Source organism: Pongo pygmaeus, chromosome 10 (genome assembly GCF_028885625.2).
Source record: "Pongo pygmaeus isolate AG05252 chromosome 10, NHGRI_mPonPyg2-v2.0_pri, whole genome shotgun sequence".
Taxonomy (NCBI): domain Eukaryota; kingdom Metazoa; phylum Chordata; class Mammalia; order Primates; family Hominidae; genus Pongo; species Pongo pygmaeus.
In genome coordinates this window covers 79,316,443-79,341,658 of record NC_072383.2, presented here as the reverse complement: position 1 = coordinate 79,341,658, position 25,216 = coordinate 79,316,443, and the positions used below count along the sequence as shown (strand labels likewise).

General features: G+C 33.7%; 1 protein-coding gene and 1 long non-coding RNA gene across 16 annotated transcripts in view; one reads left to right on the top strand and one right to left on the bottom strand.

The window, feature by feature from the left end:
- Positions 1–17,825, bottom strand: part of LOC129009580 (uncharacterized) — a 34,275-nt gene extending 16,450 nt beyond the window's left edge. The window contains exons 1-4 of the long non-coding RNA XR_008492811.2: positions 17,709–17,825; positions 14,224–14,331; positions 4,483–4,613; positions 301–440 (exon numbers count right to left, since the gene is read on the bottom strand). This is a non-coding gene — a long non-coding RNA (uncharacterized LOC129009580). The remainder of the gene's footprint in view (positions 1–300; positions 441–4,482; positions 4,614–14,223; positions 14,332–17,708) is intronic.
- Positions 1–25,216, top strand: part of PPFIA2 (PTPRF interacting protein alpha 2) — a 497,964-nt gene that overhangs the window by 459,146 nt on the left and 13,602 nt on the right. For 5 of the 15 annotated variants that reach the window (XM_054442743.2, XM_054442741.2, XM_063646520.1 and 2 more), the window contains 5 exons: positions 2,041–2,241; positions 12,708–12,770; positions 13,980–14,009; positions 15,567–15,760; positions 19,628–19,725. In XM_054442743.2, the coding sequence (XP_054298718.1) occupies positions 2,041–2,241; positions 12,708–12,770; positions 13,980–14,009; positions 15,567–15,760; positions 19,628–19,725 (586 nt within the window). The remainder of the gene's footprint in view (positions 1–2,040; positions 2,242–12,707; positions 12,771–13,979; positions 14,010–15,566; positions 15,761–19,627; positions 19,726–25,216) is intronic. The other 10 variants (XM_054442742.2, XM_054442752.2, XM_054442748.2 and 7 more) reach the window with 5 other exon arrangements.

The window sequence follows — 25,216 nt, the reverse complement described above, 5'->3', positions numbered from 1 at the left end:
TAGGGCTCCTGAGATCTGACTTACTCCAGAGTGAGAGCTCAGAGGGAAAGAGAGAGCGGGAGGGGACTAGCAAGAATGAAGCCACAGTCTTTTTATTGCCTAAGCTGCAAAGTGACATCCCATCACTTTTATCATCAGCTATTTATTAGAAATAAATCACTGGGCCAAGCCTACCCCCAAAGGAAGGAGATTATAGAAGGGAATGGACATCAGGAGGTAGAGAGAAATAATCAAGCTTGATTCCTTCATTTTACAAATGAGGAAAATATGGCTGAGGTTTAGATGGGTTACATGCCTCACCAATGACTGGAAAGGAATTAGGGCTCAGGTCTTCTGATTTGTGGTCCAGAGCTCTTGGCACTGGATTTTGCTGATTTATAGTTTTTCTTCTTTGTCTCACTTACTTTTTCTCACTCTCACAATTCTCTCCTTTGTTCAATCTGTTTATTTCAACAAATAGCAAAAAACATCAATCAATCTTTTGGACATTCAAAAACAAATATGTAAGCTGCTAATTTTTTGTAGTTTTTTCCACTTCTTACTCATAACTAATGATTGGGGCGAAATGGGAGAATATTCCTGTTTTAAGTGATGTTATTCAGGTGCTGAAATATAATGCCCGTGATTGGCATTCACCCAGTGCTTGAGATGTGCATGAGACCTGTGCTGTGTAAATAGCACTGCTGGTTTAATTGTCTTTCAAGAGTCTCACAGAAAAGTTGAAAAATCAAAATATCTAATTTGTTTTCTTTTTTGAGACAGAGTTTCACTTTGTTGCCTAGGCTGGATTGCAGTGGCACAGTCTCAGCTCACTGCAACCTCCGCCTCCCGGGTTTAAGCAATTCTCGTGCCTCAGCCTCCCTGGTAGCTGGAATTACAGGCACTTGCCACCATGCCTGGCTGATTTTTTTTGTTTGTTTGTTTTAATTTTAGTAGAGACAGAGTTTCACCATGTTGCCCAGGCTGGTCTCGAACTCCTGAGCTCAGGCAATCCAGTCATCTCGGCCTCCCAAAGTGCTAGGATTACAGACTTGAGCCACCGCGCGTGGCCTCATTTTTTGTTGTTGTTTTCTTTTGTTTTGTTTTGAGGCAGAGTCTCATTCTGTCCCCAGGCTGGAGTGTAAAGGCCTGATCTCAGCTCACTGCAACCTCCGCTGCTCAGTTTCAAGTGATTCTCCTGCCTCAGCCTCCCGAGTAGCTGGAGTTATAGGCACCCGCCATTATGCTCAGCTAATTTTTGTATTTTTAGTAGAGATGATATTTCACCATGTTGGCCAGGCTGGTCTCGAACTCCTGACCTCAAGTGATACTTCCACCTCGGCCTCCCAAAGTGCTGAGATTATAGGCATGAGCCACTGTGCCCAGCCTTAAAATCTCTAATTTCTGATGCATTATTGATTTTGTTGCTTTCTTTAGTTTTTCAATGATTTGAGTTTTAACTTCTTTCTTAGCACATCATTTCACTCTCTAAAAGGCATTTTCATATATAGCATCTAATTAAGTTCACACATCTTTCACATGGTATAGGAAGGTAGGTGGAAATGTGGCTTAGCTACACTGCATGCTTTGATCAAAATCACATGGCTGGATGTGGCACAGCTGTCTCTTTCTGTGACAGAATCTCTCTTCACTCAGAATTCCAAAGGAGCATTATAAATTGAAGCCACGCATTAAGCAAACATTAATTGAGACCCTTATCAAATGTGGCTTGTAGCCATTCTGGTCCCTACATACAAAGGGGAACTTGGTGCCATGCAGTCATTACTTTTACCACTAGTAATATGAATTAGTTAAAATAGAGTCTCTGGAGCTAGCATGTCTCAATTCCAAATCTTGTTTCTATCCCTGCCTCCCTGGTGTTTTTAAATACATCATTTAATTTCTCTGTGCATCTATCTCCTCTGGGGAAAATAATGATAACATTTTATCTCATGGGGTGAGGTCATGTATGTAAGATACATAAAATAATTCCTAGCGTATGAGACACTAAAATGATAACTATTATTATAATTTGTTAATGTATTTTTTCGTATCTAACAGCTTTGGTTGGGAATGCCTGCGTGGTACGTGGCAGCCTGCCGAGCCAACGTAAAGAGTGGTGCCATCATGTCTGCTTTATCTGACACTGAGATCCAGAGAGAAATTGGAATCAGCAATCCACTGCATCGCTTAAAACTTCGATTAGCAATCCAGGAGATGGTTTCCCTAACAAGTCCTTCAGCTCCTCCAACATCTCGAACTGTGAGTCAGTTTCTGCTCCTCCCCTTCCTCAGTGCTAGGCAAATAGCCATGTGTCTAAGTCTACAGAGGAAAATTGTGACAACACACATTTCAAAGTCAGCTTGAATTATTTTCAAGAGATTTAGCTTGCTCTTTATTAACTTTGCTGCTACTTTTAATAGGTTTTCAAATGAGGAGCTATGATTCATATCAGACATGAAAGCTAGTATAGCAGACTTTTGAGCTAGCATCTGAAGTTTAGATTTTTCTCCCAAGCAACAAGATCCTGAGCTTACTCTTTTTTCAATTCCTTCCTTCCTTCATTCCTTTGTTCCTCCCTCCCTCCCTCCCTCCCTCCCTCCCTTCCTTCCTTGCCTCCTTCCTTCCCTTCTTCCTTCCTTTCTTTCTCTTTCCCCCAGGTAATTTCTCAGAAGATAAGATACAAGCATTAGTGCTTACTAAAGATGCAAGGCTTAAGTGACTACATATTTTAGTTTTAATATTTTTTATTTTTATAGATTCAGGGGGTACATGTGCAAGTTTGTTACATGGGTATATTATGTAATGGAGATTTTGGGGCTTCCAGTGTGCCCATCACCCAAATAGTGAACATTGTATCCAATGGGTAATTTTTCAAACCTCATCCCTACCAACCTCTTCCCTTTTGGAGTCTCCAGTGTCTGTTATTTCCTTCTACCTGTCCACATGTACCCATTGTTTAGCTCTCACTTACAAGGGAGGACATGTTGTATTTGATTTTTTTGTTTCCAAGTTATTTCACTTGGGATAATGGTCTCCAGTTCCATTTATGTTGCTACAAAAGACATTAGTTTACTCTTTTTTATGACTGCATAGTATTCCATGGTGTGTACATACATTTTCTTTATCCCATCATCCACTGATGGACACTTAGATTCATTCCATGATTTTGGTATTACGATTAATGTTGTGATGAAGACATGAGTGCAGGAATTATTTTGATATAACAATTGCTTTTCCTTTGGGTAGGTACTAAGTAGTGAGATTACTTAGTTGAATGCTCATTCTATTTTTAGTTCTTTGAGAAATCTCCATACTGCCTTCCATAGAGGTTGTATTAATTTACATTCCCACCAACAGTGCATAAGTGTTCCCTTTTCTCTGTGCCCTTGCCGACATCTTTTTTTTTTTTCTTAACTTTTTAGTAATAGCCATTCTGACTGAGGTGAGATGGTATCTCACTTGGTTTTAATCGCATATATCTGATGATTAGTAATACTGAGCTTTTTAATATGTTTGTTGGACACTTGTATGTGTTCTTTTGTAACTCACTATTTCTTAAGAAGTTTCCATAATTATGAAATTACGTGAATTTGATGTTTTACAAATACCAAATGGAATATCTGGAATATCTTTTTCTTTCAAAGTCTGTTTGTTTTTCAGTTATAAATTCCTAATCATCTCATAATTTTTTACCTATCCTAATCCTAGAAAAGAACAAAATGTGACAAAAAAGGCATGCATGAGGACAAATTCCCAAAAACTCCCAAATAGTATTTAATTATTTATTACATTACTAAATTATATATTTTGTTTATAAAGTATATTATTTCTGATAATTACTAGATTTCCCAAATCTCATATCTTATACAGCATAATAAAATATGGGAGAATGAGATAAATTTTAGCAATAGGTAAAATATTAAAAAGTCATATTACTTTATTGCAGTTTTCAGGCAGAAAAGTAACTTAAGTATAACTTTTTATACATGATCATAAACAGTTCTGAATAGTTTGTTTCATTTCTATTTACACATTTTCCTTCCCAGTATACTAGATTCTAATGCCAGAAATAAAAGGTCAAATTTAAAACGCTTATATAATTCTTACATAACTCCATTTTAAGTTATTCCTAAATGACATGCAGGAAAAATATACTCTTACCTATATTATTTTTAAATAGATACAAATGTTTTTCACTATACCTGGATTATGACTCAAGCTAAAAGACAATTTAGAATACAGTAGCCCCTTGAACAAGATAGGAGTTAAGGGTGCTGACCACCCACACACAGTCAAAAATTCAGCTAGAATTTTTGGCTCTCCCAAGACTTAACTACTAAGAGCCTACTGTTGACTAGAAGCCTTACTGATAACATAAATAGTTGATAAACATGTATTATGTGTGTTATATGTATTATATGCTCCATTTGTACAATAAAGTAAGCTAGAGAGAAGAAAAATATTATTAAGAAAATCATAGGGAAGAGAAATGATATTTACTATTCATTATGTGGAAGTAGTTCATCATAAATGCCTTTATCCTCGTCGTCTTTATGTTGAAAGTACGCTGAGGAGGAGGAAAGGGAGAGATTGGTCATGTTGTCTCAGGAGTGGCAGTGGCAGAAGAAAGTCTGTGTATAAGTGGAATGATGCAGTTCAAACCTGTGTTGTTCAAGAGTCACCTGTATATTTAAAATAAGAAACTGAGAAGACCATTAAAATAGTTATTGTAAATTGAATTTAAGTCTGATGAAGAGTTTGCTGAGTAATTTCCAGCTGAGAGAGAAGCATCATAAATGGTTTATATCCACATTTTCCTCCCAAGAGCAAATGCAAACAAAATTATTAAACATTATGAATCTTGCAAAAATAAATTTGAAGTCCCAACTTCCAGGTGAAAAATATGATACATTTTATTATTTTTATTTACCAGTGTAATTCATTTCTTAATGAACAATAGGAAATTTAAAAACTATTTTTCTAAAACTATTTAACCAACCTGAAGGAATTTAAATTATACCATATTAATTAACATTCAATTGTTTAAGGAATGGGGAGAAGTAAAGAAAGCTTTATGATCTAGCCTCAGTTCACCTCGAAGGCTTTATTTCCCCAGGTCAGGAACTACTTTCAGTTTTTCAAACGTCTTTCCTTTTGGTCAATTATGAGCTTTTGTAGTTGGTCTTCCCTTTGCCCAAAACTTTCATCCTACTTCAAGGTCACCATATTTTCTCCAATCCATTATTCATTTATTGATTCCTTTATATATTTCCTCTGAAAAGCTTTTGCTGAGCTCCCAAAGCCTGGGTTTGGTTTCCTTCCTGAGTTACCACTCCATGTACTTATAAACAATATTTTACAGTTCTTCTTTTCTTGATTTATCTCACACTAGACGAAATAAAGATAGTATCAGGTTTCCATCAACCCCAAGCCTTAACAATAGTGCCTGGCAAATTTTAGATATTATGTACATATTCACCTTAAAATAATCATTGTATAGATCACTCTACTCACATATTTTGTATACTCTGCTGAAGTATAAGAAACGTGTGGCCTTGAGATCAGAAAGGGAAACTCTACTAAGGAAAATAAGCATGTTCACTAGTAGATTTAGTACAGGATTGTATAGATTAACTCCAAAATGTACAATAGAAGTGAAGTGTGATGGAGCTTCAAGAAAGGAGAAATCACTGCAAGCTGGATAAGGCTTCAAACAAAAATGAACATTTGAAACATAAAAAAATTGTTTATAGCATTTAAGTTTTATATGTTTATTGAACTAATACATGATCCTGTATAACATTTGTAAAATACAGAAAAATACAGAGATGACAACAAAATAATTTAAAAACATTAAAAAATACTGATTTTAGAGATAATCAATGTTAATTTTTTCACTATTGAAAACATTTGATGAAGATCCTGTCATTCTTTTTTCATTATCTTTTTATATAAATGGATTATTTCACATAATATATTAATTTGTACTTTTTTGGAAATTTAGTAATGTAGTGTAAGTATTTTCTTCATTTTATTACATATGCAGTTGCAACATCACTTTTAGTTGTTGAATATGTCGTTTGTAGAAATGTGATAATTTATTTAATCAAATTCCTAGTATTGGACATTTTGTTTTGTGTAACACAATTTGTTGTTGTGTGTAAAATATGTGCTTGTAATTATGTTGTTGCATAAACTGTGGTTATTTCCGTTGCTATATTTGTGTATAGGGAATGCATATTCTTAATACTTTTAAACTTTAATTGTTAAATCGTGTTGTGTTGCTATTTTTTCTCCCTTTGTCAACATTGGTTATCTCCTTGATTAATTTACATTTTAAAAATCACTACTAAATGTGCAATTTTTTATATTCTTATTAATCTGGTATTTATATTAATTTTCTATTCATAACCTTTCCAACTTATCTATACTATTATAGGAATATTTATCTTTTTACTAATGTGTAATAGCTCTGTATTCATGGAATATATGTGCCTCTTGCCAGATACTGATGCAAACTCTATGACACAAGTTAGGTTGTGTCTCTAGGCTTTAAAAATATCTACTAAATGTTTCCTCTTCCTTCTACTCCATCTACATGGAAGCATTTACTCATTTCTAATATATTTCCAATACAATTTGCATTGCAAATGAAAATTCCACATAAATTACTATTGATGAATCCACTACATAAAGTCATAACCTAACATTATGTATTAGAATTCACACTTACAAAACACAAAGGCAGATTTTTTTTTTTAACAAAGTTATTCTATCATGTCTCCAAGAACACTACAGTTTGTTTAGATCATACAAGGTATTTTGCACACTGAGGTTTGGGCTTGGGTTCCTCAGCCAGATATTTCGTGTTTATTAACTGAAGTTCTGAGGAGAAAAAGACAAGGTACTTGGGCTTTTGGACTTTTTTTTTTTTAAACATTTATTTATTTATTTATTTATTTATTTATTTATTTATTTATTTCCACTACTTTATTTGATTCTGCCTCCTTTCCTGCCTAGATGTAATGGGCTAGACCATCAAAAAGGAAAATTTAAATGTCACATGTATGATTACTTTGGGCCAGCCCTAAGTTTCCAGCTTTCTGTTTCTTTTCCCCAAGCTACTATTACTATAGAACGTCTCTTACCTAGTAGGATGGAGATGGAGATACCAGTTAATTGAAATTTGGTTGAAGAAGGATGTAACAAAAATAAGGGCATTCTTTGAATACTTTATCTCAGGTAAAAATTATGGAAATGCTCAAGCATTGCAAATTTAGATGGAGCACCTAAAACTTTTTTTGTGTATGTTTCCAATGTCTGGAGTTCCACATTATCCTTTTAGATAATCTTATCTGGAAACATGTTTAATTTCTCTTGTTGGTGTTTCTTTTTAAAGTGATGAATTCAAGATAACTCAAAAAGCCATTTGAATGAGGAATCCTTCTGGACATTTACAATGCCTTCCCCAGACTTTGACAAAATTTTGTTTTATTGATAGTGTGTTTCAAGATTTGCCTATCTCTGGTTTTTCCAACTAATTCAACTTAGTATTTATATAGGAGCCAAATTTGTTTTATATTTTGCTTTATGCAACATTTATTTAAATTGATGAATTAAACATTTTAAAAGCAAGTGCAGTGGAAATAAATAAGTTTTAAACAACGTGATTTTTGATAACCATATAATTCAACAAGATTGAGCATAAATGTAAGGCGTAAGATAGGCATTAGTCAGCTCAGTGTAATAAAGAGACCTACAGAGTATTTCTTGAATTAAAGATTTGCTTGAATGGAGATTACCTAACAGAATATCTAATATAATTACAGTAGTAGCCAACATCAGCAGAATGCTCACTGTCAGGGACTGTTCTAATTGCTTTACATGTAATAGCCCGTTTGACTCTCACAACTACACTATGAGAAGGGTACTTTTATTATAGTTGTTTCACAAATGGGCAAAACTAATGTAAAGAAGTAAACTGACTCACCTAAGGTCATACTCCTATGGGGGTTTGCTCCTAACAAGCACATTCTCCTGCTTCTGCTTCCTCCACTCTATCAGTTTTCCTTCTTTTTATAGCTGTCTTTTAGTCTGTTTGATTCCTCTTTTCATTATTACTTACCTCATAAGCCCCAAACTTTATTGAAAAGAAGGTGTGGTATAATTGTCTTTATAGACCTCAACCTTTATTGAAAAGAGAGTGAGGTGTAAATGCCATTCTTATTATAATGAGAAGGATTTATCTTATAATGAGAGACAAAAATTCAGATAGGGGAGAAATGTGGATCCAGGCCATTTTAATGTGAAAAGTAATTTCAGGTTACTACTTTGTAATTCCATTACAAAGTAAAAAACACTTTAAATGACCTAGGTAGTAACAAAAGTTACTTTAACTAGGTAAGATTTAGGATTATTCTGAGGTCTGGCTGCTTTGCTTATACTGTATCTCCGACAGCAAGCCTACTCATTATTTTCACCTGATTAATTTTCACGAGTTATTTCTTAAGTTCATTGTAATATTTATTTTTCTGTCTTAACTCTTTCCAGAATGATTTAATTAGGTAAGTTCTTTAATTCTGATCATTTTTTAGAAATTCCCTTCTCCTTCTCCCTTGATACTTTCTCAAAGTTCTATTCCACGGGTCCTAAGGGGAGACAAGCAAGATAATCTCAAGCATAAGATTTAAAGAGGCTCTCATTGTCAGATATCAACCCTGAAAGTGAGTGTTTCCTTAAATTATAGCCTCCCAGGACCTCATGTGCCTCATCCTAGTCCCAGCCCTGTGTAAGAACATGTTGTATCATAATGTAAACTTTTTAGTGTTTCTTTCTATTCTGGAGCATGCACTTTTAGTCCCACTTAAGAGGTGCAGAACCTGAAATTTAGAGGGGTTTAGGAAATGTCCTAGAGTAGTCATTAGTAAGTGCTACTGTATAACTCAAGCCCCTTGATTCTAATTTGATAATATAATTGAAATTTTATAAATTTCATGTTAGACTCAGATGATATTAGCCACAAAAAAATGACTATTGGTTTGCATTTTCTAGCTCACACATTTTTGGGGGAGATTGCAGCACAGACTACTGAGGGCAGTGAGTAGATAATTTTAAGGGGATCTCAGAGAACCACAACCAAGTTATACAATATTTGTTTTTTATGCTTTTCCAACCTACTTTTTGTACTGTATCCTCAATCCCAGGGCACTCATATCTTTATGCCCTTTGGTTGCTCAAAGTTTCCCAATCTAGCTATCTTGTAGGGATGCTTTTCTCTGAAACTCTCATGCTCTAAATTACTGCCTCACAATGTACTTACATGCAAGTTCCATCCCTAAAGTGGTGGTGGAGAGAGAGCAATCTGATTGAATAATTGACTTACTACATATGAGCTTGCCTATAAAATAAACTTGTTAAAACTTCAGTTAATGTCTACTTGATTAGGTTGTGTAGAAACTATTTCTGTTGGCTTTTTACAAGAATATAGGGCTGGCAGTGGTCTTCACAAGTAAAACTGCATATCAAACAGAAACAACTAACATACAACTTCTGAAAGTTTGCCAGTCATACTTTAGAAAATTGCCCTGGGTATATGCTTATTTTGTGAGGAATGAAACAGATAAAACCATAGCTTCCAGCATGTTCCACATCCCAGAATATGGTGACAGACTGGCAGACACAGACTTAAAGATAACCTGTGAAAGATACTATGCATGTATCTATTCTAGTATGAGATAAATAATACAGGTAGTTTCTTAAAGAAGGAATGAGATCTTCATTATTTGGATTACGATTCAAAGCAGAAGCTACACAAATCAGTGTAAAATTGATTTTACACTGTTCTGCAAGCTTAGGCCATTTAAGATTGGCTTAAATGAATTTCTTCTCAGGTAATCATTGCTGAAACTCACTTTGAACCAACAGTACACCCACTCAAGCAAAGCACCATGATAACTGGGTGTAAAGGGAATGTGACAGATGCGTGTAAAGTGCTCTTCAGCACAGCACACTCCTCCTAAAGTCAATAAAAACAATTTATTCCAAGTAATGTAATGATTTATATACTCATATGCAACTTTCTGTTTATAATGAGCATCATTGTTAGAAGCAGGGGATACAAGGAAGGGACTTTTAAGGACATAAATGACTTTTATATTCTAAATTTATTTAATAGGTGTACACAGATTTGTCTTATAGAAAAAACATCATCTGTACTCTAAATTCCAAAACAGTAGAAGAAAACAAATTCTACACACATATTTGATGTCCAGCCTGTGGAATTTTTATGTGTATCGAATTTGCTTATAATTATGAATCTTTACCACCCATTTCCGTTTGTTACTTAAGTATATATACAATCAAATGTCACTTAATGCAGATATATGTTCTGAGAAATGAGTCATGAGACAATTTCATTTTGAGAATACCATAAAGCATAGTTACATAAACCTAAATGGTATAGACTATTGCACACCTAGGCTATGTGGTATAACTTATTACTCCAGGGTACAAACCTGTACAGCATGATACTAAGCTGAATACTGTAGGCAATTGTAACACTGTGGTAAGTATTTGTGTATCCAAATATGTCTAAACATAGAAAAGGTACAGTAAAAATATAGTATAAAAGATAAAAAATGGTACACATGAATAGGACACTTAGTGAATATGAAGGCCTAGGACATTACTATATACTACTGTTTACTTTACAAACACTATATACTACACACAATTCATAAAAAAATCTTTTTATTTCTTCAGTAATAAATTAGCTTTAGCTTATGGTAGCATTTGTAATTTATAAATCTTTTTTTGTTAACTTTTGACTCTTTTTTAAATAATACTTAGCTTAAAACACAAATACATTGTACAGCTGAACAAAATTAATTTCTTTCTTTATATCCTTGTCCTATAAGCTTTCTGCTATTTCATTATTTTTTCCGCTGTTTAAGCTTTTTCATTACAAACTAAGACACAAACACACAAATCACTATAGGCCTACACAGGGTTGGGACCATCAGTATCACTGTCTTTCATTTCCATATTCTGTTCCACTGAAAAGTCATTGGGGCAGTAACACACATGGAGCTGTCATCTCCTAGGATATCAATGCCTTCTTTTGAGATACCTCCCAAGGAACCTACTTGGGGCTATTCTACAGTTAATCTTTAAAAAACAAAAGTAGAGGGAGTACACTGTAAAATAATGATTAAAAAATCATGGTGTGGTAAATACATAAACCAATAACCCAGTCATTAATGATCATTATCAAGGGTTATGGGCTGCACATAGTTGCACGTGCTATACTTTTAGACTACTGGCAGTGCAATAGGTTTGTTTACACTAGCATTACCACAAACATGTGAATAACGCATTGCACTACAATGGTATAATGGCTCTGATATCACTAGGTGAGAGGAATTTTCAGCTCCATTATAATCATATGAGACCATTTGTTGTGCATGCACCCCATTCTTGACTACAATGTCGGTATGTAGTGCATGACTGTATATATGTATGTATATACATATATAAGATTTCACTTACATCAAATTATACTCATCAATTTATATGTAGTTACATTTGTTTTTAATACAGGAAAAGTCATGGTATTAGGTGAATGGCAGAAAAACCCAAAGTGAATTATGGTGATGACTTGTAATGTTTGGGCAACAACTTTGCTACACCAATTCTTTAAAAATTGGACCCTCCCCAAAACAAGTAGCAGATAATACATAGGATGTAAATTTCATTGATGTGCTTGGAAAACCTTGCAATGTTCATAAAGAAATGATGGAATTTGATGGCAAGTGGTTTCCAGGGGCCAATACCTTCAATGATATGCCTGATCTGTATGTTACTAAGTGGACTTTGGTTTCGAAACTGTACATTATTAAGTGTATAGAACTAATACCAAGGGGTGTTTTATTTAGAAAGCAAATGGGACTTTATAATAGAATATTGCCTGCTAGAGAAAAAAATTTATTTTACACTATGTTCTTCTCTATAATAGTATCAGATACTGATGAAGAATTAGGAAATATATGGGTTTTATAATTTGACAGTTATTAGTGTGGCTGAAAAATACATTTTATTAAATTAAAAATAGCATTTCACTTCTTTCTCAACTGCAAGAATTCAGGGACACTTACTGTTTACTGAATCACACACACTAAAAAGAATCTTTTGGGAAAAGCTGATGCTGGTTTCCAGATAAGTTATGATAATGCTTCCCGCTTTATATTGACAACCATTTTTTTTCCTTCGAAGGATATTGATAATCAAAATTATGTGAAGGAAATTTTGATAATAACACAACAAAGTGCATGTGCCATTGTTTTCTGAGTAAAAAATTAAAATTACATTATTCTACAGTTCAAATTTAATCAGTTCACCGTTATTACAAAAATTGATCTGATAGCCACGTACCATTGAAATGCAAATTTTGATGATGCTCTTTTTCTGATTAATAATTGCAGAAATGTCATTTTAAATCTACACCCCCAAGAGCTTCACAGAATGCCTCTTTCTAGTTAATCTTTTTCAGTAGAAGAAACAGGGAGCTCTGAGCAAACCACCCATGCTATCTCTTTCATGCACACGGTAGGGGCAAGGGCACTGTGGTATTGCTGTGTTGCTGTTAACTCACAGAGGTGCTGCCTTTCTTCTTTACCACTGCTTGCCTCCCATGGATTCCTCTGCTTCCCTCTGGGCCTCCTCACTAGCCTTCAGGCAACGTTTGGGTGACTCACGAAGAAATGGAAAATCTTGCAGCTCCAGCAAAAACGGTTAGTCTTAATGGCTTTGTTGAACCTGAAGGAAAGTGACTTTGCTGCTCTTTGGATGAGGAAACTAATCTGTTTACTATAGACCAGAGTAATAGGGTGTGTTTTTATAGTTACATGCAATGATAACTAACATTTTTTACAGTTTTCTTTTACTGTACTCTCTTGAAATTTTTAAATGAAATAGTGTTAGATTGTGGCTAATATCATAAGAGCTTATAGTACACAAACAATAAGGAAGAAAGTAATAAATAGTATTCATGTTGCAACATTGGAAGTTTTTGTAACAAATATTTAGTATTGGACATATTCACAGGTAACATGTTTCTAAACCAAATTAAATTGGTAATAGAAAAGATTAGATTGAATATTCATTTTTAAGATGATCATGTGGTTTCTTGTGCTTTACCATCTTAGATAGAAGCTTCACCAAAAAAAAACCCCAAAAAACCAAAAAAGTGTTATGTTAATTTGGTACTGAAAAGCACAATTTTAAAGAATTTATTGGGGACTCTTTAATTGTCACTTTTAAAAATAAAATGTTATAAAAATCATTTTTTCATGTAAAGTAACAAAGTTGGGCATATCATATATTTTATCTTTATCAACTTCTTTTTAATTTAATGTCTTTTCAGTGTTATCCTTATTTGAAAATTGATTATCTACAAGTTTGTTAAGGATAAAAACACCAATGTCATGTACTAATTTCATGTTTAGTTTAGTTTGTTGTACTTGGTTTTTGTCTTGTTTTGTTTTGTTGGCTGTTGTTGAAATCTATTTGATTATCACAAAGCTTTGTTGGAGGGATACAGTCAGTTTTTTCACTTCACTAATTTACTTTGTGTAAGATTTCTCTATCATATATACACATATATATTTGTCATCAGAAGTTTTTATTATAGCACATTACATTTTAAAAATTACACTCATTTAAGAATTAAAAAAAGGTTTGTAATGACCAAATCAAATGTTCACAAAATTATGAATTTAACATTTAAATTAGAATTAATTGAAAATGCTGTAGTTGCTGCCTAATTGCCTTTGAACTGCAAAATTGGTCACTGTGGGTCTATGAATGTGTATATTTATTCTGCCTGTTATACAAAATATTTTGTATAACAATTTTGCTTCTGCTAGAAAAATTTTACTGTATTGATTTGAAATTAATTTATATTTACCTGCTTTATTAATCATTTCCTGCTGCTAACACAGAAAGAATCTGAGGAAGGAAGCTGGGCCCAGGTAGGAGATTCATATGCTTTAAGACCCTTAATATCATTTAGTAGGCAATAAGAATATAAATTAAGAAACTGTCATAAGTCATAATATTGTAAACCTTCACTTAGTTCAATATTAGGCTGATCTGTATAGGTAAATGTAGATTATGTTTAATACTTTATATGTCTTTTAAATTACCACATTTTTAAAATAAGATGATTGATGTTTCATACCTTACCTCTTTTAAAAGGGTACTTTTTTTTCTTTCTCAAAAGGATGATCCAAAACTTAAATTCCTCTGAAATCACTCCTGTATATATTTAATCAGGAAGCATTCAAGTTGGATCTAAAGGGGGAACAAAGAGAAAGAAAAGACTTATTTGCGTTGCACATGCCTTCAGATATAATGCAAAGTGTATGAAGAGGGGTTGGAGGAGCAAGTGTTGGCGTTGCAGACCACAGAGTCATTAGCATTTATTGAGATGTTTGTATGAGACAGGTGTCTATACTTGGAACAGACATATACTTTTGCAAGGAAGCTGTGCATTTTTTCTACATTTCCACATTTTGGATGACCAAAAGAGAAAATTTGTGTTATATTCAATCTGATTGAAACCTTTCAATATAAGAAAAAATTTGGTAGTTATATTAGGACCTGTATTTAAACACACAGTAGGATTGTATTTGATTTTGATTTTGATAAAATTTCATCATTCTTGAGAACACACAAAAGAAGAGGAGCAGTTAGATTTTCCCTAGAAATGCATATTAGAATTGAGAAATTAGGGCATAATAAGGAACTAAATGGGAATTCTGTAAAAATAATAGACAGTAATAGTTCTTTTAAAATATTGGTTTAGTGGTAATGGTTGATTTGGGTTTTCATTTTAGCTGTTTTGAACAGTATTGGTAAGAATAGTTTGTTTGTTATATTAAAGAATTAGGTTATCTGTCTTAGTTTTTGATCCTTCCCTGCTTCTTTTAGAGTCTATCTTGATTAATTTCTAGAAAAGACTGATTCTTTCCAATGATTTTTTGGAAAGCTGATGACCTGCTTTGCTAAGTAACAACAATGTCCATACAAAGCTTCAAAATTCTGTCTCTCCAAAACATTTATTCCTTTCTCTGTTTACTGAGGTTTCCATTTCACATCAACATTTGCCATTACAATATAGCAATGGCAGTAGTGGCATTGATAAGTGGGAAATGGCAATAATGGCATTGACAAGAGGGAAATGACAGATACGAATAAAATAAAACCTATCAATTTAAAGACAGAAACTTAAAGCTCAGAGTTTGTATAATAATTTCTGTATTAATAAAATACATACTTGGACAAAATGTAATTCCTTTTGAGAATACAAAGTAAATAGCCAATCATTTTCAATAGGCAGATAGTTTAATAAATGTATGCAGAGTTCCATTTTATACCAAATCAAATCAAATGCTGTCTGAATATTATTTTTGCTTTGTTTCCACATATCATAATAATTAAATATCAGTTATAATAATAGGTAATATTCTCCAATTACCATCTTATCTGATTGGTTAAGAAACTTGACTGCTATAAAACAATTCTAGTGTCCGGTTTTTCTACAGACCCTGGCTTATGGAGATATGAACCACGAGTGGATTGGAAATGAATGGCTTCCCAGCTTGGGGTTACCTCAGTACAGAAGTTACTTTATGGAATGCTTGGTAGATGCAAGAATGTTAGATCACCTAACAAAAAAAGATCTCCGTGTCCATTTAAAAATGGTGGATAGTTTCCATCGGTAGGTGTTTTTTCTTTTTTTTTTCCCAAAGAAAAATTAAAATGAAACAATATATTACTTATACTTTAGTAAAACAAACATGGACATCTAGAAGATAGAAAATATATGTCATTTGAAACATCATTTGTGTACATCTACTTGGAAAAATATTTTCATCCAGCAAATTGCAGGGACTTTCTAATTTAGAGCTATGTGCATATTATGTGCCCAAAGTTTATGGAAATATATGTGTACAAAATTCTCCTCATAGAGCATACGTCTATTTTTTGTGAGATTCTTTGAAAATTCCATGTTGGTAATTTTATAGCTGTATGTGTTTATATTAGAAAATTAGGAAGAATAAACAAATATTCATAGTTTCAACTCTACACAAATATGTGGTTATAAATTTTATAATTTAGGAACATTCTAGGAAAAACTTTGAGAAGAAATTCTTCTTCTAAGACATATTTGTGTTTTTTTATTTTTCTATGTCTTTTTGTGAGTTTGCTTATTTGTATGTTAATTTCAGAACAAAAACAATACTGTGTTAGATAACTGTGAGGATGCAGATGAACAAAAGACAATGTCTTTTTTCAAGTTGTTTACCATCCAGCAGATAAAAAGGGGTCTGTTATAATACCATATCATAAATGCTATTTTTATGTTAGGTGAAACAATGTCAGCTGGATTTTGGTTGTTTTTTTCACATAAAGTTGATTGTGGTGATAAGTTAATAAATATAACCGTAGATGATTTTGGCTTGGGAGACTGTATTTGCTTCTCTCCTGTCCAACATTTAATCAGTGACTGGAGTGAAGATGGTATAAAAATTAGATATGTTGATGACATAAAATTAGGATAAATAGAGGATAATTGGGGCTTTTGATTCCAACTTATGGTGATATTTTGAATTTTAATGCAGTTGTTGACACTGTTGAATTAATGTGGTAAAGATAAATATAACAGTGTTTTTTTAAAAACCTATTAAAGTGCTGGATGGAGAATCCATAATTTAACAGAAAGTTGTGTGAAAAAGATAAGGAATTTATCCTTAGCACGAAACTCTCCATTTTGGTTAATGGCTTGACAAGGCCTGTTTAGACTGTGTTTATTGGCAGGGACAAAAAAGTGCTACCATACGGTGACATAACAAAAAGAAATTGCATTTATTTATGGGTTTCAAATTGTTATAAGGTGGTAGAAGTCCAGTGGTAAAGTTGAAGTAATTAAATACATTTAAATTGGATGAAGGAAGACTTTAAATACGTTTTCTTAGGTTTTAATATCATTATTATGTGATAGAAGAATTATTTTTTCTCTGTTGAGCATGTGATTTTTTAGTTAACACAGATGTAGATCCTAGGTGAGTGACTTCAAGTTACTAGAAGAAACAACTTTGTACCACTCTCAGCTGCCTTGTAGTGTATACATTGTGGGGTAGTGAGTGAGCTCCCTGTCACGGGAAGTTTAGGGCTTCTTATTTCACGTGGTTGCATTAGATTTTTGGGGTCCAGTTTTTCCATTCTTCACTAGATTGACTTTTAATACTGTTTTATTACTTTAGTAAAATGTTTTCTATAATGATCAAGTTAAAAAAAATACTCAAATGACTTGGTTTTTTTTGTTCTGGGAAATGCCCAAGCTTCATTTTTAAGTTATGCTAATCTCCAACTTAAAACAAGTAGTACCTGACTATATATTGCATCCTATGGTCTTTTCGGCCCAGTTTTCCATCTGACAGACATTTTCATAATATTATATGTCCTCTGTATAGTACAATTTTGTATTCTATATCAAAACTTGGCGGAAACTGACCAAGAAGCATTGTTTTAATCTCAAGCTGCCCAATATCTGTGATAGTGATTATATCAGTATTATCTAGTATATCACTGAATTAGTTTGCTAGGGATGCCACAGCAAAAGACCACAGATGGGTGTCATAAACAACAGAAATTCATTTTCTCACAGTTCCGGAGGCTAGAAGTTCAAGATCAAGGAATCGGCAGGTCTGGTTTCTTCTGAGGCCTCTCTCCTGGGCTTGCTGATGGTCACCTCTTGGTGTCCTCACATAATCCTTTCTCTGTTAATATATATTCCTGTTGTCACCAAGTGTCCAAATCTTTTTTTAGTAAGGTCACCAGTCAGTTTGGATTAGGGCCCACCTTAATGGCCTCATTTAACTCAATTAGCTCTTTAAGGGCACTATCTCCAAATGCAATCACATTCTGAAGTACTGAGAATTAGTGCTTCCACATGTAAATTTTAGGGAACACAATTCAACCCACAACAGCTGCCTAATGCAATTTTCTTTCCATTTTTCTCTGATTCTGAAATATTTGACTCAACATTGTTTTTATTAAAATGCGGGGCTTAGAAATGCATCTAGCAAGTAAGTGTAACCTGGCCAATGTGTATGTCTAAATTTGCTTATATTCCTAAACATGTAAAGTATCACTGATAATCAATTATCTTTACTCTTGAAGTCTACAGATTATTTTTTCCTATCACATCTTCTGCATCTTTATACATAATGTCACTAAACCTTCTCATTTTCTCTCTCAGTACATGCCTGGTTTATCGATTTTCCTTTCAAGCTCATGGCTATTGTCCCTATTTTGGCAGAACTGAACCCTGAATGATTTCTCTGTCTTCTCTGATTACTTATTTCCCCATCTCCTATTTTGCTATGAGATTATTTTTCCTTGAACAGAAAACTTTTTTTTTTTTTTTTTTTTTGAGATGGAGTCTCACTCTGTTGCCCAGGGTGGAGTGCGGTGGCACGATCTGGGCTACTTCAACCTCTGCCTCCCGGGCTCAAGCGATTCTTCTGCCTCAGCCTCCTGAGTAGCTGGGACTACAGGCATGCGCTACCACAGCCAGCTAATTTTTGTACTTTTAGTAGAGATGGGGTTTCACCATATTGGCCAGGCTGGTCTCGAACTCCTGACCATGTGATCCACCCACCTCAGCCTCCCAAAGTGCTGGGATTACAGGCATGAGCCACTGTGCCTGGCCAAACAGAAAACTTTATTGTCACCTCTTCCTCCTCCGAAAATTGTCCAATAATTCTGTATCAATTATATGTATTTCATACTTAAACACAATTTAAGGCTTTCCTTAACATGCCCTATTCTCCAGGTATAATTGTATTCCTCCTTACTTCCTAGCATGGGTTTTCAGCTCTGGAATGTGTGTCTCGCTAACCACACCTTTAAATTTCCATCTGCAATCTTTTGTTCATGATGCTCCATTTTCCTGAGTCAACCTGTCTCTGCTACTTGATAGTTTAAGGATCAATCAATTTTCTGCTCATTCCACATATCCTTTTCATTCAGTTCCAATATCTGCTGACCTGTTCTTCTTACATACTTCTGTATCATTTAGAGTTATGAGCTACTCATTTTAGTATTTGGTCCTCTATCCTGTTACCTAACTTACTTACGTTTTGTGTTATTTTTCTCATCAGCTTAAGAAGAGAGTATCCATTTCTTATAAATTCCTTACTGTCTCCATAATGGGGACTTGAAATTCTTTTCAAGTGAATAAAATATTAATTTTCCTGCACCTAATGTAGGAATAGCTAAATGAAAGACAAAGGCACATAGATGAACCATATAATCCGTGATGATTTTAAAACTATGTTTTTTCTTATTTTGAAAACTTTTTTTCTATTACTTCGAAACATTTTGTGCTTAGAATAATTATAAATGTATTTCCCTCCAATACTGAAGGATTTGACTGCAAATATAATTTATTAACTTGTTGCCCTAAGAAGCAGTGCATAGTGTTGACTATGGCTAATCACAAAACTTTCTCCACCTGCTGAGGTAGACTCACTCACTGTGGTTTTTTTTTTTTATTTTTTATTTTTTTTATAAAAAAAAGAACAAGTTTACAATATGGAATTATGTGCTTAAAGAGGTTGAATTATGACAGAAAAGAACTAGAAAGAAGACGGGAAGCAAGCCAACATGAAATAAAAGGTAATATATCTTTCTTTCATATGAAATGCCTTTATTCTGGGGTTTTTAGCTTTCATTTTTATTAACCTAAAATGTTATATGTGTTACAATGGTCAGTAAGTAGCATAAGTATTTGGCTAGAATTGTTACTGTTTTTTTTTTTTTGCATTCTTTTCTAATTAAAATACAGAAACGGGTATCACCATATTATAGGGTGAATATCCCATTTGGGGAGTAATCTTGAGTTTTTGAATTGAGATTTATTTATGTGAACCTATTAATTATACATTCTGCTTGTACTAAAGATGTCTCCATGTAGATATTTTTGTCAAACTTTTAATGGAACATTCTCAGTATGATTCAGAGAAACATGGTATATCATTTTTATGGCAGTTCATCTTTGGTTTATATCATTTTAATTTTATTTCAGTGCCCCAGCAATTTTATTTTTGTAACACTGTATAGTTAAAGAAATTATATGATGATTTTATGCAGGAATGATATAAGGATTTTCCCCTGTAAACCAAACTAGTTCATTAATAATTTTAGCTGGTAATATTATCAGGAACAGTGTAAATTGCTGCAATTGTTATGTGCAGAAAAATGTTTTATTTGAATAACAAGAAAAGACACTCCATATTGCAGGTTTGTTAGAAAAAATACTGTATTTAAAAATTAATCATCTAAATGTTGAGAAGTACCTTAATATACCCGAGAAGGGATAATTTCAAAAGAGAAGTACCTTAATATGCCCAAGAAAGAATAATTTCAAAAGAGAAGTACCTTAATATACCTGAGAAAGAATAATTTCAAAAGAGAAGTACCTTAATATACTCAAGAAAGAATAATTTCAAAGAGGAATATGTTAGATTCTGTTTTTAGAGACCATTCTATTTTTATTATTGTTGTTGTTGAAGGAAAAAAATACATGATTGGATATAAGATACAGGTAAAGGTATTTTTTGGTTTAAATTTAAAGGGTTCAAGTGCGGTTTTCTTACATGGATATATTTGTGGTGGTGAAGTCTGAGTTTTAGTGTACCCATCCCCTGGATGATGTACATTGTACCCGTTAAGTAATTTCTCATCTTTCGCCACCCTCCCAGCCTCCCACCTTTCTGAGACTCCAACTCCAATGACTATCACTACGTACTCTATGTTCACCTGGACACATTATTTATTGCCCACTTGTAAGTGAAAACATGAGGTATTTGACTTTGTTTCTGAATTGTTTCACTTAAGATAATACGTGGGCATTTTTTTGCTAAAAATAATCACTCCACTTTTGTTGTTTAAAGAAGAAAAAGGCCCGGCGCTGTGGCTCACGCCTGTAATCACAGCACTTTGGGAGGCCGAGGCAGGCGGATCACGAGGTCAGGCGATCAAGACCATCCTGGCTAACACGGTGAAACCCCATTTCTACTAAAAATACAAAAAATTAGCCGGGCGTGGTGGCAGACGCCTGTAGTCCCAGCTACTCGGGAGGCTGAGGCAGGAGAATGGCGTGAACCTGGGAGGCAGAGCTTGCAGTGAGCCGAGATTGCGCCACTGCACTGCGCTCCAGCCTGGATGACAGAGCAAGACTCCGTCTCAAAAAAAAAAAAAAAAAAAAAAAAAGAAAAAGAAGAAGAAGAAGAAAGTATTAAGGAAAATATAACCAAAGCTTTTAAGGAAAAGTTTGGATATTAAAATACTTATTAGTTATATTTCCATTTCCTGTTATCCAAGAGTTGATATGTACAAGCATTACATCAAATTTAGTGGCTGTTTCTACATTACATTAATGGTTCTAGGGTAGGCATGAATCTCTGTTTTCATCTTCACTTCTTTTAAGGCTTAATTTAGATAAGAAAATAGTATATATTACATTCTCCAATATTAACGTTTAGTGCTGTTTTATTCTTAAGTTTTTTTTAGGTTTCTATAATTTACATTTTGATAAACAATGTCAGAAATTACTTTTATCTTTGGCAGGTCTTGGAAAGTACATTAGTTCTAATGGAACGGGCTTGAATGCATGTGAAAGTGATTGGTTAAAAATAGTTTTCTATGTATGTCTCATCGGAGAGTAGACAGACTCACAATGGATTTCTTGTAACACTTCATTTGATGCATTACTTCAAAGCAAGAAAGTGTTTTTCCATTATCAAAATCGAGTTGTTTGACTTCGCTTTATTTGGGGGCCCCAGGAAACTGCAGGTTGTTTTCAGTGCATCGCTGTTCAGTTGAATTGAAATTTGGGAATTAATGGACCAAAGATAGGCCCCAGAAGGAAGTTTGCATGTGACCACACAATGAATGTCTTAGCACACAGATAGATTTTACCCATGGGATACTACTTTGTAGTTTCCTTTCTGAAGTATTTTTATCCAATTAGATTTTATTATGCCTCAGCTCACCACGTGAAATATTTCACATATAGATAGATCTAAAGGAGAGGAATTACCCAGTTGGCCCCATACCAAATGTTATATTAGTATCTGGCAATTGCTGATTAGAGTGTAGCTCTGAGGAAAAAAAAACTGCCATGATTCACTATGATCACACACAACTCTATCTGATAAATAGCTGTGAATGAGATCATAAATAGCTTGTTTCCTATGACTGATCTGGCGACATTTACAGGAATAATTCTCAACAGTGACTAGGGGTCTCTTATTATCTGAAGTGTGAATTAACCCTGACCTTAATGAATAGTTTTCTGAAGTGAAAAGACCATGTGAATATCAAGAACCTACTAACATTTAATTTGTTGCTAAGAGGCAGTCAACACTGATCTCTAGCCATTTATTGTTTAAGTCAAGAAGATTTCTACACAGTTTTAAAGTCAGTGCATACATTGCTTGGAAACAGATTTATGGAAAGGGATCTAACTTTAGAAATGAAAAAAAAAGAAGTATTTTGTTCTGAGGAAGAAACGTTTGAATTCATGCTTTATTTGCCTTTACCTCATAAACAGATCATTTTAAATATTTGATCACTCTTAACTACAGGTGTGACGATGGAATTTTTGACGGGCACATATTTGCAGAAATATCACGACCACATAATATGTCTTAGACTATCAAAATATAAACCTAAGTCTAGAAAAAAAAACAAATACTCCCTATTTACAAATCTAGTGCAAAGAAAACTGGATTTGTTTTTTATTATTGAGAGCATTGTCACGTTCATTTTTAAAAAATGGTGTGTTTAATAAAATTAAGTGGAGAACTGTTGCTGCCACCCACAAGCACTTGCCTAGCTTTTGGGATTCAAGTGTAGGGTAACTAGTTGTTAGAATGAATCAGTAACTATCAACAGCAGCTGATTATATAGCCAAAATGTGGTGCTAACCAACTCACATCCCATTTTCTGAGATCCGAAAACCTCAATGGAATAGGCTAAGGAAAACTTGGAGGAAAAGCTACACTTCAGAACTGACTCAGAGAGACAATTAACATGTTATAATATAAAATGTCCTTATGTAGTAAAGAATATTAAGGAAATCATTTGCTTTGCTGAAGACTGGGGCAGGGGAGGCGGGAGAAAGAGGCAAAACTCTGAGGGGAGGACAATAAATGTCCTACTTCTTGCAGAAATTCATTCGCTTTGGATGGAGCAGCTAATAGTAATAAGACTGTGGGATGCGGGCATTCCTCTCATATTCCTTATTACCTAAATCCAAAGAAATATCTAGGATCTTTCTTTTGAAATGAGATCATTCTATCCACAAAAGGAGTTAAGTAGAGAGATGTGAGGCAGATATATGTTCAGCTTCCAGATTCATATACAAATGTTTTGCTAGTACTGTGGATTGGTACAGACAGAAAGGACACCAGCTAATTTGAAGAACTTCTACTTCTGGTAGATTGGAATATATTAAGTCAGACCAATCTTCTGCCAAGAAGAAATAGAAAGGCTAGATAAATCAATAAATGGTAATAAAGAGCTATTTGAAAACAGTAGAAACCAATTAAGAGGGACAGGACTTGAGAGGTTATGATCTTGGAAAAGAGAGAAATGTAAGGAAATGGTAAAACTGTCATTCTCTACTGTTTTTCCTCTATCTGACAGAGAAGCAGGGAACGGAGTGGGGTGGTGGTGGGAAATGGAATTTAGAAGTGCCAAAAATGCTGGGCCTTCAGGAGCAAAGAATCTGTAAAACATAATAATAATAAAATAAGTAAGACTGACCGTTTATACAATACTCCTCTAGAGACATTTGTGGACTTCTAAGAAGGATGGAATTATAATCTAAAAATTGAACAGAAAGCCGAAGCCAAAGGGTAATAAATCTAGAAAGAGAACTGTTGTATTCTCATGATAATACAGTAAAAAAAATCAAAGGTCATAACCACCAAATATACTTTAATTTGAGGTCTCTGATAAAACACACCCTAGGACTAAGGGTAAACTTAAACAGATCAGGCTATTTATTATGTCTATTAATGTTAAAAATAAGTTTTATTATGTATATTTGAGGTTTAGAACATATTACAGAACACATATAGGTAGTAAAATGGTTACTATAGTGAAGGAGATTCCTAAGCTTTATTTTGAAATGCTGAAATTGAAATCTAGCATTGATTTATCTCAATCTTTAATTGGAATTAAGTTGATCTGCCCTTATTATAACTTCAGAAAAATATAAAAGTCCTTACAAGAAGAAGTTGACATTCAGAGCCTCTGCAATTTTTCAATCATATTACATGAGAGCCAATAAAAGAAAAACTCAGACATGTCAGATAATGGCCAAAATGAGGAAAACCACGATGATAAAATCAGAAAAAAGAAACATATCCATAGTTGACCCTGACAGTGTTTATTAAAAAATATGTAAGGAATATGTGACAAAATGGAGAATTTAATATAGTTGGAATCAATATGTTTAACAAATAATCAAATGGAAATTTGAAGAAGTGAAAAGTATAAAGACTTAAACTGAGAACACAATATGTGGTTTAACAGTAGAAGTGAGTTTAGTGAAATAAAAGATCACTTGAAAGCATCTAGCCCCACATGTGACAAGAAACAAAAAGGATGAATGATATAAAGCATCATTAGAGACATATTGGACATGGTGAGGTAAGAGACAATAAGAAAGAAGCAATATTTGAAAAGATACTGGTGGAGACATAAAAAGAAAATAATTGAAATGATAAACCACAGACTCAAGGTTCTCGATGGACCCCAAGTGAGATTAAAAATAAAAGGGGAAATAAAAACACATCTAAACACATTACAATAGAGCTACTGAAAATCATGACTTCCCACACCCCAAAATCTTAGAATCTGCCAGAGTAAATTCCACAATAATTTCAAAGGCGCAACATAATATAACTGATATTGCTCAACTAAATAATGCTAGAGGAAAATGGAATTATAACCTTAAAATGCTGAATCAAGCTAACTTCTTACTTTGAAGTATGTCCATCAATATTAAAGACAGAATTAATAAACTTTCAGACAAACAAAATCTGTGAGAGTATTTCATCAGAAAAAAACAAATAGAAAAGAAATATTAGAATAA